Raw genomic sequence first — 13,051 nt, forward strand, 5'->3', positions numbered from 1 at the left:
TATCTGAGACTCCTGCAACAGTGTTTACCTCCAGATCTCTGTTCTCTGTATGTGCAGGTGTGATAGAAACAGATGCAAACTGGGAGCTGCTCACAGATTTCTGTGCTGGCTTGCAAAAATAAGTAGGCACTTACTTTGATAGCCAGAGGACCGTTTCCTTTACGGTTATGATAATGGTTAGGAAATACACATGCCATTTCTGGGATCCATATATTATCCTATTTCTGTGACTCCAGCCATTTCAGGATGGGCAATCACCATACAAACACAAGTCGTTGAGAGCTGAGTAAATATACAGGCTGTTCTTGTTCTCTCCCTGCTCCAGGAAGCCTGTTTGTGGCCTGCCAAGCTGTAAGTACTCTCCTTAGTTTGGCAGAATCTTCTGAAATACTCCATTTGTTACCTGTGGAGCGTGTCAAGAGCTTGGTGACGTAAGTAAACTCTGCCTGTTCTGTGATCTTTTCATGATTTTCCAATGCGCAGTGAGTTTACTTTGCCTTTATGTAGGCAAAAATGCTTCTTTGTGTGTTGCCCATTCTGTTTACGCCGATGTGTTGCTTCAGTATTGTGGTTATGTAAGATAGCAGTGCTGTAGGCACTGTTTGTAGAACCGGGTAGATGTAGTGCCTGTTCAGTGATATTTTCTCTGCAAACTGAAGTTTTCTGAGGTTCAGGGTAGTGTGCCAAATATGCTTGTTATAGTTTCACCTAGGATCGCCAAGCTTAGTAACTGTATGTTACATTATGATGATAAAAGAGATAGGAAAGTGCTTTCTGAGTTGTGTCAGTAGCCTCAAATGCTGCAGTCTGTGGTAGTGTTGGGATTCCACCACTCCCTGCACAGTGGGAGGAGGTTTTGTATGCTTCATTTTATTTATTGTAACTCTGTTCTGCTTATAATTAGCACACATAAGTGAGAGGCTGGAGGGATCGAGAAAGGTCAGTCTCCAGCAAATCCTGCTGAACTTGTCTCCCGTTGTTGTGCTGAAGCATCTCCAAGTCTTCAGTGGCTTGAGCTTCCAAACATCCTGTTCAGTTAGGAAATCATGGTGCCCATGTCTGAGGCATGGAGATGAAACAGCTTGCCCAGATCAGACAGGAAGTCTTAGCAGGGAGCTTCAGTCTAGTGTTTTTCTGACACCTTTGGGCTTGGGGTGAAACCCGCCTAAAGCAAGGGCTGAAAGTAGCAGAAGGAGGTTTCCCTGTGGGCAGGCAGGACTCTTCATATCTCAGCTAGGCCTGGATTATTTTCTTTCAGTTGAAGTTGACCACTGACTGGGTACCTGGGGGAGGACAGGTCCAGCCTTGCTATCCTGAGCTTGACAAGCCTGATTAATACAAAGGAGGAATCTCATGCCTCTTGGGCTGTCATGTGTTATTGGGCTTTGAGGCAGCAGGCCAGCGTGCCGATGAAGTCTGACTTCACTGGGCTGCTGGTGCCAGTAGAGTCTGAAGTCACGTGGAATTTTCATCTTAATACTGTTACCGTCACTACTGCCTTATTTTCAAATATTTATATTGTTACAGTGCTCTCCATATGCTAATAAAACACTCTGTTGTTCTAGCGCTTTCCCTTCAGACCCCTCTGCACTGCTGTTGGCTGATCTCTATTACACAAGGTTAGCATTCTGTGGCTGCCAGGAGCCCCTTTCCCAAGGGAACCTAATGGACTTGTTTGAGAAGTTGCATCCTAATATTTCCACTGGTGTTTCTAAGGTAATCTGCTTTTTTGAGCACATGCAAGATAATTTGTATTTTAACAATGTAACTTAAGTAAACTGAGTTAAGTGACGAAGACTGAAAGGCGAAACATGAGATTGTGTAAAACTTTACTTCTGTGGTATCTGTTTAGGACTGCGTCCATTTCTAAGAGGTTGCTGTGGGGCATGAGTTAACAGAGGTTAACTTTTAGACCTGCAAGGCTTGCCTCTTCCCTTAGGGTGAAGCAGAGCAGTAGCCTAACGTATTCATTTTGAATTGCCTACTAGACTACTGGACCTCATCCATTTCTCAGCTCTGGGAAGAGCCTAGTGAAATCAGCCTTCAGTGCAAAACGTTAACCTCTGTGTAGATGTGTATGTATCTGCATATGTAGCCTGCATTCTCCTGCATGCTTCTGACATATGTTTCCACTTTGGATAGGTCCGGCTATTGACTGTTCGAATTCTAAACCATTTTGAGAATCCACCTTCTACACAGATTGAGGTAGGGCTAAAACTTTACATGCAGCATTTCGAAGCCATCTTTGTTTGATGTTGTGTGTTAACTGTTTTCCACTTTGCAGAAAAAAAGAATGTGTTTGGTAGAGGTTGTCCTCTGCTTTTGTGCTTTCACATTCCAGTTTTATCTGTTTGTCTTCCTGCCTCCTGATATTTTCTGATGTGTGAGTTTTGATGCCTAAGTGGTGGAACTAGAGCAAGTCTCTCAACTTTGTTCTTTGATCCAAAAATGGCTGGGACTCTGGTCAATTCTGTTGAAATGCCTTTCAATGAGAAAAGGATACTCTTAATAAAATGCATGTCACTTGTTTGTTCAGGGTGACAGCACAGGCAAACTCCAGACAGTATTTGCCATATTACTTCAAGCAGAACTTGTGCCAGCGACAGTGAACGATTACAGAGAGAAGCTTCTCTATTTGAGGAAACTAAGGTGTGATATAGTGCAGCCTGCAATACCAAGTGGATCTTTGCAGGAGGTAAGTAGTTAAAGTCAAAAAGCAGTTGTCTCATTCCTTTATTCCAAGAGAGCATTCTCTGCTCCATCACATGGATTGCAGAGCTTTTAATGAGCATTCATTAAAAAATCAATGAGCTCTCAGATTATGTTTTAGAATACTTGGTAGAGATCAGAGCTGCCATTGTGTTTAGGACTGTTGTTTTCTTGGATATTTAGTAGAACAACAGTAGTATCTAGATAAATGGCTCACAACCAGATTAGTCAGGTTTTGATATGAACTCCCATATGTGAACTCCCATCTGTCATTGCAGATCCTAGCTTCTGGATCTTGCTGCAGAATGAAAATCTTGTGCACCTGTGACTGTTGAATCTCCTCTGCTGCTGAGCTAAAGGGGACTTCACTTTCTGGATGTTGGAACGGTCACAGTTTTACTAGTTAAATGATCGTGGATTTGGTGGGAGGGTTTTTTTTTTATTACTGTTATTTTTCTGGCTGTTGCTGTACCTGTATAATTTTTTTACATTGACTTGTAAGTTCCTGTGAACAAGGGCTGTAGATCAGTTCTACTGCATGTAGGTGAGCAAGGAGCCTGTCTGGAGGCCATGCTTCTAGCCCTAGTTCAATGAAGACTCCTCAGGGCAAACTTTCCTCTTTCTGAGGTCCCTAATGCTGCTATAGCAGCCCTGAAGTTTGAGAGGGAGGCAGGCAAGCCATATCGTCTGCTGGGCTGAACTGCTTTTTGCACATTCACAGTGTAGGTATGGTGACAGGATCTCAGTGCAGCTTATAGTAAAAGCTCTAGATTTCCTCATGCAGCTATGAGATAATGAGTGATGCAGTGTGTTATGTGCTTCATAACTTGTCACACTTCTGAGAACAACTTTGATCATCCTTTCCTCTTTGAGACAAAAAAAGGTTAAGAGAAGGCTGATTGGTCTTCAAGATACGGTTTTTTACATCTCAACGAGATGGTATTGTGTGTCATTCTAGGTGCCTCTTCGGTATTTACTAGGAATGCTTTATATTAACTTCAGCCCTCTGTGGGATCCTGTCATTGAACTCATAACGTGAGTATATGCAGTTGGGTGCTGCAATCTGTGGTTGTCTTACAGAACATTCTTTCCATTGTTTTGTGAACAAAAGCTTAGCTAAAAATGTCCACTTTGAAGATATTTGTGCAGGATAACCTTCATGTGAAATGTTCTGGAACAAATTTGATCTCAAATCACAATCTTTTATGTACTGATACTTGGTTTCTGATTTTTCTTACTATTAAAGGGAATTCACAATGAGTATAGTCAAATAGCATCAGAATTTTCAAAAGTAGCAGGATTTGATTAGTGTTTCACAAATACTTAAAGGAACAAGAAGTTCCTCTCAGTTAATTGTGTCTGACTTTTCTGCCCTTACTGGAAAACCTCTAAATCCTACTAACGAGAGGGAAGACTTACCATGGTGACAGCTGAGCTAAATGTCGACATCAGTGTCTGCTTTCAGCATGACTTTTTGTTTTTTTCCCTCTGTTGTATGATTAATGAGGATGGGATTTTCTTCTTCAAACTAGAAAATTAATTAAAAAATATTGAACTAGCTCTTTGAAAGATATGCCCATACTAATTCTTCCTTTAGTTCTAAATGATGTTACTTTACAGAAGTCAGTAGAAATCTTGAGAACATTTTTACTCAATTTAAGCTCATTTGAAGTCATGAGATACAACCAGATTATTTTAATAGCAATTGACGTATGGGATACATGAGTAAAGGCAAGGAAGTGCTACATCTGTGTTGTGCAGATGTCCTCTCTTCGGACACCCACATTAAAGCAGTGATCAAAGCGTACTTGTACTGGTGTACTAGACTGTACTAGTGATGCATGGGTTTTTTTATTTTCTTTTTAATTTCATGCTGTCTTACACTTCATTAGTTCTCATGCAAAGGAAATGGAGAATAAACAATTCTGGAAGGTTTTCTATGAACATTTGGAGAGAGCTGCTACCTATGCTGGTAAGTCACAGCTCCTAATCATTATTCTAACAGTAACACAGCTAACTGTGAGTGACATGACTGTTTTTATGTGCCCCAAATTTATGTGTGATGGGGGAATTCAGGTTCTTGACTACGACCATCATGTCTAGCGCAGGAATAGAGAGATCTGGGAGAAAACTGTCTCCTTCTGTCCTAAACACCAAGAAGAAGACAAAAAAGGTGCCTGCATTTCAGGAGGGAGTTGCAGATTTTGGGAAGCCATGCAGCAGTTTTGTCCCTGCATAAGGTGACTGCCCAGACTGATCAGAAGCAATGACAAAACCTGTATAATTGGGCTGACCATTTTTCTGCTCCATAGATTGTGTGGAAGTCCTGCAAACAGTGTCTTTCTTGAGTGTACTCTTGAGGTTTACCTATGGGTGCATGGCATCTGTGATTTCATGATAGAACCATGAGCACACAACCATTTGCGGACTTCTCTGTTATTCAAGAAAATTGAGGTTAGCTGAGGCTGTAAGACACCCTAGAGTACTTTCTAAGCAGTGGAGATCTTTTGTGTCAGTGTTAAATACAGACGTCTAAACAGTTACATGTCACCAAAAGTATTAGTTTTGTAATGGGGGGCTGATCCCTTACTACTGGCAATTATGAAGTAACCTGAAGAGCTTTTCTTCTTCTGTTCTATAGAAATGGAGCTGCAGAATGAACTAGATGAACAGGAAGAAACCATTGCTGAAACAGAAAGTGAGAAGATGCCAGAAGGAGGGGTGGGGGCTCTCTTCCTGGAGCAGCTGAGGACTAGAACAGATTGCAGTGAGCGGCTGGACCACACAAACTTCCGTTTTCTATTGTGGAAAGCACTGGATAAGTTTCCAGACAGAGTGGAGCCTAGGTCAAGGGAACTTTCTCCTCTTCTTTTGAGATTTGTTAGGTAGGTAAGATTTATTTTTCAATTGAGAGGACGTTGCTTTCATTTGTTGCTGAGCTTTAAAACTATGGCTGTCCCATTATAGACTTTTATTTCCTGAGTGCATGGCTGGTGAGATGTCTGCTTCCAGTTAAGGTAACCTTTTGATTGGAATGTCAATTCTGTTAGAAACATCACAGAAGAAACAGGCTGAAATGAAATGGCAGTTTCTGCTGCTCAGTCTCTTATTTATTGACTTCCCTCTGTCACAGCCTCTTTACTCCATTAGGGAGTGATTTCAGTGGAAATAAAGATCCTTTTTAAAAAAAAAAAAGAAAATGCATTTTAATTTTGAGTCACAGAAAGCGAAGTATTTTTCCCAAGATGAGGAAAATACTGGGTTTGTTAGAGGCTAATTCAGTTTCATGCCTCGGGAGGGAGAGCTTGCATATGTGCATATATCAGATAATACAGATAATATGATGCACATGGAGTAGGTGTGATCTCATGGCAAGGGAAGGTTTCTGATATTCATTTCCTGTAATTAGAAAATCTATGTTTTGCTTCCCTTCCTGGAAAAATTGAACCATGCTGTAGTAAGTTAGTTTCTTCACTTAGTATCACACTGCCATAATCATTGTTCATCTGCCCATCTGAGCAAACACAACCCCCATGCCCTCCACATAACTTTACAAACCTCTAGTATTTCAGTGATTCATGTCTCTCTTCTCTCCACCAAGTACCTCCAGTCTCCTTTAGGGTATTTGGCCCACTGCCTTATATCCTGCAACTTCTAGGCATAAAAACGTACACTTGCTGAAATATAATTTGGGAATTTTTAGCCATATAGTATCCCAAGACACAGTGCCATTAATAATGAGAATGGGGGTTTTGGGGGGGGGGGGGGGGGGAATTGGTTGTTCTTGTCCCGAAACCCTGTGCTTTGTAATCCCTTCCTTTTTTCTTTTTTTTTTAAACACAGAAATGAGTACTACCCAGCAGATTCATTGGTGGCTCCATCTCAGGATCTCAGAAAGAGAACTAGTGATTCAGTAGCAGCAAAAGAAATACCTTGTGAAGAGGTGAATGATGTTCCTATGGAGGAGGAGGAGGAAGAAGAAAAGGAAGAAGGGGAGCCAGTTACTGTGGGACTACCAAAAAGGAAAACAAGAAGAGCTGCTGCTAAGTAAGTATTTTTAGTTTTTTCTTGCTAGTGTTTTCACAGAAAGGCAGGTTCAGCAGCTCATATTGAGATAAAAGCTGGTTTTATATATTCCTTTTTCTTGTTTTGCTTGCACCTCATTATTTTTCAGTGGACTGTAAGCACCTTAGAGTCAGAAACTCTGCCTGCACAGTATTAGATATCCAAAGACTCTGCCTAGGCTTTATCATTATCTCATTACCTGCTGACAGTCTGTGGTTTGTTACTTTAAGCTGAAATTACATGGTATTTTGAAGTTTTTGGAGGCTATTGTATCTGCATTCCCCTGGCTTCTCTGTGTGTATCTGTTTGTCTTTTAAAACCATAGGTATTGCCAAGCACTTCAAAAAATAAGACTTCAGACTGGGATTCTGACATTGCCTACCTGTTATCAGTCTTGATCCTGGTTAGGATTTTTTGTCCTTAGGGACAAAGAGGTTTTTTTAGGTGGTGTTTTACACTGAAGCTACATGTTGTTGTAATGTCATTGCAGTGCTGAATACATGGAGAAAGTGACTCTTTGTATGAAGTCTCCACAATTTGTCTAATCTGAGTCTTTTTGCCCCGATGACCTCTGTCAAATGTCCATTAGAAATACACCACAAGGGTTTGTATTTTGCCACTTTTTCTGGAAGGGATGGGCCTTGTTACAAGACAGAGAACTTTAAAATATCACCTTACATGTTGGAACACATTTGATATATAATCTGAATTGTCATTTAATCCCAGGTATTTTATAGGTGTTTCATTTTATTCCCAAATTCTGGCTTGTAACTGAGCAAATGAGCAGCAATTCAAACACAGTGACAGTCCAAGATCTATGTTTTGGCTTGTTTCTTTTTTAAGCCTTCATCTCAAAATGTCCGTGTACTTAAGTGGAAACATTAGTGCTGGTAGCAGTAACAAAGGCATAAAAGATTTACTGGAGGTGTATTATTCAGTTCTGGAGTGACCTCCCTTCATCTTTCCCCTACGTGGTTCATACAGTTAGGCTTGTGCCACAGTAGAAGAGCAATCGGCCCGCAAGGGCTAGCTGAGGCAGAAGGAGGACCCTTGCCTGCCCCAGGCTCAGGGTGGAGTTATTGGAAGGTGTCCTACTTGTCCTTTGGCTGATCCCAGCCACGGAGGAGATTGGCCCAGCCCAAGTGGCAGGAGAGTTCAGTGTAAATTGCCAGAGGGTGCAACTGGATGCAGAAAGTCTCTACTAGCCCCACAGCGCATCTGGTAGAGATCTCACACCTTCCTTATCTAGGTCATCTCTCTCTGCTCCCACATAGTGGAGGTGGAGCAGATGTGGGATGACACTGCCACTTCTAGAGGAACTAACTCCCCTCTGGGCTTGCCTGGTGTAAATCCAGCACAGTCTGTTGCTAAATGCAGCCTTTCATGTTGATAGGAGCAAAATGACCACCAGTTAAGGACAAGTGAATAAATAGAGGTAAATTCATCTGTTGGTGTTCCAGGCTGGTCTGGCAGAGAGAAGCAAGCTGCATTCTGATTGATTATATTCCTTTGACATGAGAAGCTGAGCCCATCTAGTGCTGCTGAGGAAATGCCCCTCTCTATGCCATTAAATTATGTCTGGAAGGAGGTGCTTAGGAGTGGGAAGAGGATTCCTCTTGCTGTGTCTCTGAAATGGAGGCATGTAGACTAAGGATCCTCTTGTGTTGTGCTGGCTTTGCGTTGTTGGGTTTTTTTTCTTTCTTGTTAATTTTAATGAAACTTCCGAAATAGCTTATAATAATGCAGGATTATGTCTTCTGGTCATTTTAAACCAATGTTTTCTTTTACAGGCAACTAATAGCCCACTTACAAGTTTTTGCTAAATTCTCAAATCCTCGTGCATTGTATCTGGAACAGAAGTTGAATGCGTTATATATCCAGGTGATGCTTGCCTATCTTCTTAGTAAAATACTGAACAGATGTGTACAAAATAGTGTGTGAAGAACAGCCTGATGTAAGAGAGATTACTTCATCATTTACCGTTCTTCATTTGTGTCTTAACATATGTATTTTCATGTCTGGTGTGCCCATCTGGCATAGGAGCATCATGGTGAAGTGACCTTTGATTTTGGCCTGTGCTGTTTGGTGGCAGATTGAAGAACTGATAGGGATCCTACTTGGGGAGATGATTTGCATGTCTTAGGGTCTAGGTTACAAGGAGTAATCTTTAAAAGGGGCAAATCTCAGTGAGACTTTCCATATCAAATTCTAAGAGTATTTTGTGTTTTTCATGGGAAAGAAATAGGGATGTCTTTGGGTGGTTTGAGTAGTCCGGTTTTTAATCCAGTCTTCCCAGGTACACAACTGGTAACTAGTTTGTAAGTTGAAAATGCAGGCTGACAGTCCAAAAAACAATTCATAGAATCATAGAATAGTTAGGGTTGGAAAGGACCTTCAAATCATCAAGTTCCAACCCCCCTGCCATGGGCAGGGACACCTCCCACTAAACCATATCACCCAAGGCTCTGTCTAGCCTGGCCTTGAACACCGCTAGGGATGGAGCATTCACATCTTCCCTGGGCAGCCCATTCCAGTGCCTCACCACCCTCACAGTAAAGAACTTCCTCCTTATATCTAATCTGAACTTCCCTTGTTTAAGTTTTAACCTGTTACCCCTTGTCCTATCACTACAGTCCCTAATGAAGGGTCCCTCCCTAGCATCCTTACAGGCCCCCTTCAGATACGGAAAGACTACTAGGAGGTCTCCATGCAGCCTTCTCTTCTCCAGGCTGAACAGCCCCAACTTTCTCAGCCTGTCTTCATACGGGAGGTGCTCCAGTCCCCTGATCATCCTCATGGCCCTCCTCTGGACTTTTTCCAACAGTTCCATGTCCTTTTTATGTTGAGGACACCAGAACTGCACACAGTGCTCCAAGTGAGGTCTCACGAGAGCAGAGTAGAGGGGCAGGATCACCTCCTTCGACCTTATTATGAAAAAACGAATGTTACAACTATCCTATGTACATGGTGCGTGTGTGTGTGTGTGTGTGTGTGTGTGTGTGTGTGTATGCATGAACTACCAGCAGCCGTGTGCGCTTTTTTTGAGTGACAGTTGTGTGTTTGCTTCTCGGCTTTATACTGGCAACACACACATTTTGTTTCCATTTTAAGTTAGTCCAAAACCTGCTTGAGCTCTGGGTTGTTTCACTATTTTCAGTAAGCACTTCCTTCTTCTAGATAGGGACTTATTTTCTTTCTTTTCACATTTGCAGTTACTGTCCCATCAAGACCAGAATGTACAGAGAATAGCTCTTGATTGTATAATGACATACAAGCATCCTCATCTACTGCCGTACAGGTAAAAGCTTTATATTATTTTAGCATGGGTGAATGAGCTTCCTGTCATACCAGAAGCCTGCTCGGGGTCAGTTCCCTCAAAGAGAGAATTGTATTTGTTGAAAACAAATGAATAAATTTTAATTTTAGCCAGCTGTATATTTCCTATCTATAACAGGAAATAAGGTCTTGAGGTTGGTCAGTGTCTCTTTTTTTGTTTACAGGAAAATGGCAACACTTTCATTCTGTCCCAGAATAGTGTGTGCTTAGTAGTTACATCATTTTCAAAGACGTCTTTGTACTGGTGATACATAACCATGCAAAGAAAGTGACAGCATAAAACTGTAGTTTGTGGTTGAATAATCTCTTCAGAACGTGTCCAGGAGGTAATTTCCTAAATAAGTGGTTTGAACTTGCTGCCTTTTAAATATTTTTTTTTATTAAAGGGTGGGAACATAGTCCTTTACTATTTTATGTACAGCATAGATTAGATAAGTAGGCAATTAGATATAGACGTGTGTGTATTTCTGTTCATTTTTATAACCCTACCTGCCTTCAAATAATGTTTTTTACTTTCAGAGAGAATTTGCAAAGGCTACTGGAGGACAAGAGTTTTAAGGAAGAAATAGTCCATTTCAGTATTTCTGAGAACAGTGCTGTTGTAAAAATGGAGCATCGACCAGATCTCATCCCTGTTCTTATGAGGTGTGTCATAGAGTAAGGATTTAAGTTTCATGTCAAAGTACCATAAGCAGAGATACAATGCTACTGCTTCTCATTTTAAACAGTTGAGATAAACCTATGGTTAATGGTATAGTTTGACAACTTGGTTTGTGATGTTCAGTAGGGCTTCCTTATTAACACATTTATGTAGTGCATTACGCAGATGGTGTTTTCTTTAAGACCAGCTTTTTGGTAAATACTGTTTCTGTTAAGGCTTACAGAGAACTGTGAGAATATTTCAGTTCTCTGAGTATTGCCACTTATTTTTAAAGATAAGTGATGCAAGTTGTTGTGCAGGTAACTCGTTTGTACCTGAAGTCTCCAGCAAAGCTTCCGCTGCAGTAGCAGAAGCAGAGCTTTCGCTGGGATGTTTTCTGGGCAATGTGTATTAATTCAGTGGAGACCCTGAAGGGGGGACCTCCACTCAGCTTGTGCTCACTAAAGAATATTTTTAAATAGAGTTTCTCCCGCAGAATAAGAGGCTAGGAAACAGATGGCTTGCTGAAAGCTAATGCAACCTCTTTTTGGCTCTTGAAGAATTCTCTATGGCAGAATGAGAAACAAAACAGGGAGCAAGACACAGGGCAAGTCTTTGGCGGGCACTCGCATGTCAATCGTTCTGCGATTTCTTGCCGGCTCACTGCCAGAAGAGATACGGATGTTCTTGGATCTACTCTTTGAAGCTGTGAAGCAATTCAGTGATGGTAGGTTTGGGCAGTAGAACCTGGGATATGGTGCTTTCTGGCCTGTAGAGATGTAGGAGGATAAATACTGTTATGTGCTTCAGTTTTTCTCTTAACAGTGCCTTGGAAGGATGAAAGTAAACTTTTAATATGGATGGGGATTCCCCTGAGTTTTTCGTTACAAAGCAGGATTGCTCTGTTCTACAGGTCCAAGGTCAGAAAACTTAATGACTTGCTACAGCTGTGCAAGTAAGCTGTAGCAGGCCAGGAATGAGCAATCACTGGCATCATAGGTTAGCCTGCATATGATGGCTATAAACAGAGATTGTGAAGTGTTCTGATACTGTAGCAGTATGAGTCTGAGTGTCACAGAGAGATGGAGACCCAAAGTTGTGCTTATTTAAAAAGCAGAATGTGAGGATCTGTAATTTAGGGCTGGGTTATGCTATTTTTCATTGAAAATTATTTTTGGTAGCAGGTATCTTCATGGTACTTCTAGATAAGTTGCTGTCCCTTTGCTAATCACAGGGCCTTGCCAGACTGCAGTGCTTCGAAGTATGTCAGAGCTGGATTTAGCTAAAGTCCTGCCTCTTGGCCGTCAGCATAGTCTCTTCAATGGTCTCGAAGTTGTGTTGAAAAACATGGGACATTTGATCCATCAGTACCTGCCTGAAATTCTACAGATTCTGCTGTGCATGACAGCTGTGGTATCCTGCATCCTCCAGCAAAGAGAAAAGGTACAAAATATGCAAATGATATAAAAAAAAACATGTAAATTAAATTCTTTTCTCTCCTCCTCTGCTTAGCTTGCACATGTACACACACCTTCACTGGCTCAGGTAAAGATAAGTTTAATGCCAGCGTTGAGTGAAGCTTTGCCAGTTAGATATTTGTCAAAAGAGGGGCCACTGATATTTATCTGAAAGTGCAACAGGGCTCAGGCAGTGCAGGTGGAGTTAATGTATTTAGAAAACTGTTTGGACTGCATTTTTGAGTTACTGAAGAGAGACTTGGAGGTGATCTCTGTGCATTGCTACCTGCCTGCTCTGTGGAGAGATGGGCATGAGGGACAGCTAAATGATTTGTTGTAAGGATGTGACAAGATCTTATGGCAGGAAGTTGAAATTGTCCTCAAAGGTGTAGTTTCTTGGCTGCAAGAATAAAGCATTTAAACAGGGAAAGGAGAGGATTTAAAGTTCCTTACCTGGGGACTTCAGATCAAAACTTGGTTTTGAGATGTTTTGTGGCAGTGCTAGACCCAAGGATGATCACAGTGATTATCTGCAGTGGTTGTCTCTTGTGGTATGCAGGGAGAACATGGCTACCAGCCATGCTTTCAGCACTCTAGAATTGTGTTCAGCTCTGTATCAGGAGTAGTCATGCTGATCCAGTGTCACAATCTGGGTCTCAGTCAGATATCTGTAGAGCACTGTGAATGTTTCTTCCCTTGCTGTGCAATGGCTGTACATGCAGAAAGGGTCGGGTGAGGAAAACATTCTGTTAAAGATTGGCTGCACCTAAAGATGGGGCACGTGGGCTCCTGTTGCACAGGAGAGCAGTGCAGAGGTCCCTTGGCTCTAGCCCAGCTAGCGCAG

General features: G+C 41.7%; 1 protein-coding gene across 1 annotated transcript in view; it reads left to right on the forward strand.

The window, feature by feature from the left end:
- UTP20 (UTP20 small subunit processome component) overlaps positions 1-13,051 on the forward strand; it is a 62,164-nt gene that overhangs the window by 14,439 nt on the left and 34,674 nt on the right. Inside the window, exons 15-27 of the mRNA XM_062615484.1 lie at positions 326-431; positions 1,566-1,716; positions 2,143-2,205; positions 2,537-2,695; positions 3,668-3,744; positions 4,602-4,681; positions 5,351-5,594; positions 6,553-6,756; positions 8,565-8,655; positions 9,987-10,072; positions 10,630-10,755; positions 11,311-11,477; positions 11,985-12,193. Of these exons, the coding sequence (XP_062471468.1) occupies positions 326-431; positions 1,566-1,716; positions 2,143-2,205; positions 2,537-2,695; positions 3,668-3,744; positions 4,602-4,681; positions 5,351-5,594; positions 6,553-6,756; positions 8,565-8,655; positions 9,987-10,072; positions 10,630-10,755; positions 11,311-11,477; positions 11,985-12,193 (1,763 nt within the window). The remainder of the gene's footprint in view (positions 1-325; positions 432-1,565; positions 1,717-2,142; positions 2,206-2,536; positions 2,696-3,667; positions 3,745-4,601; positions 4,682-5,350; positions 5,595-6,552; positions 6,757-8,564; positions 8,656-9,986; positions 10,073-10,629; positions 10,756-11,310; positions 11,478-11,984; positions 12,194-13,051) is intronic.

This window comes from Pezoporus occidentalis, unplaced genomic scaffold, assembly GCF_034315485.1.
Source record: "Pezoporus occidentalis ecotype Australia unplaced genomic scaffold, CSIRO_AGI_Poc_V1 ctg182, whole genome shotgun sequence".
NCBI classification, from domain to species: Eukaryota; Metazoa; Chordata; class Aves; order Psittaciformes; family Psittacidae; genus Pezoporus; species Pezoporus occidentalis.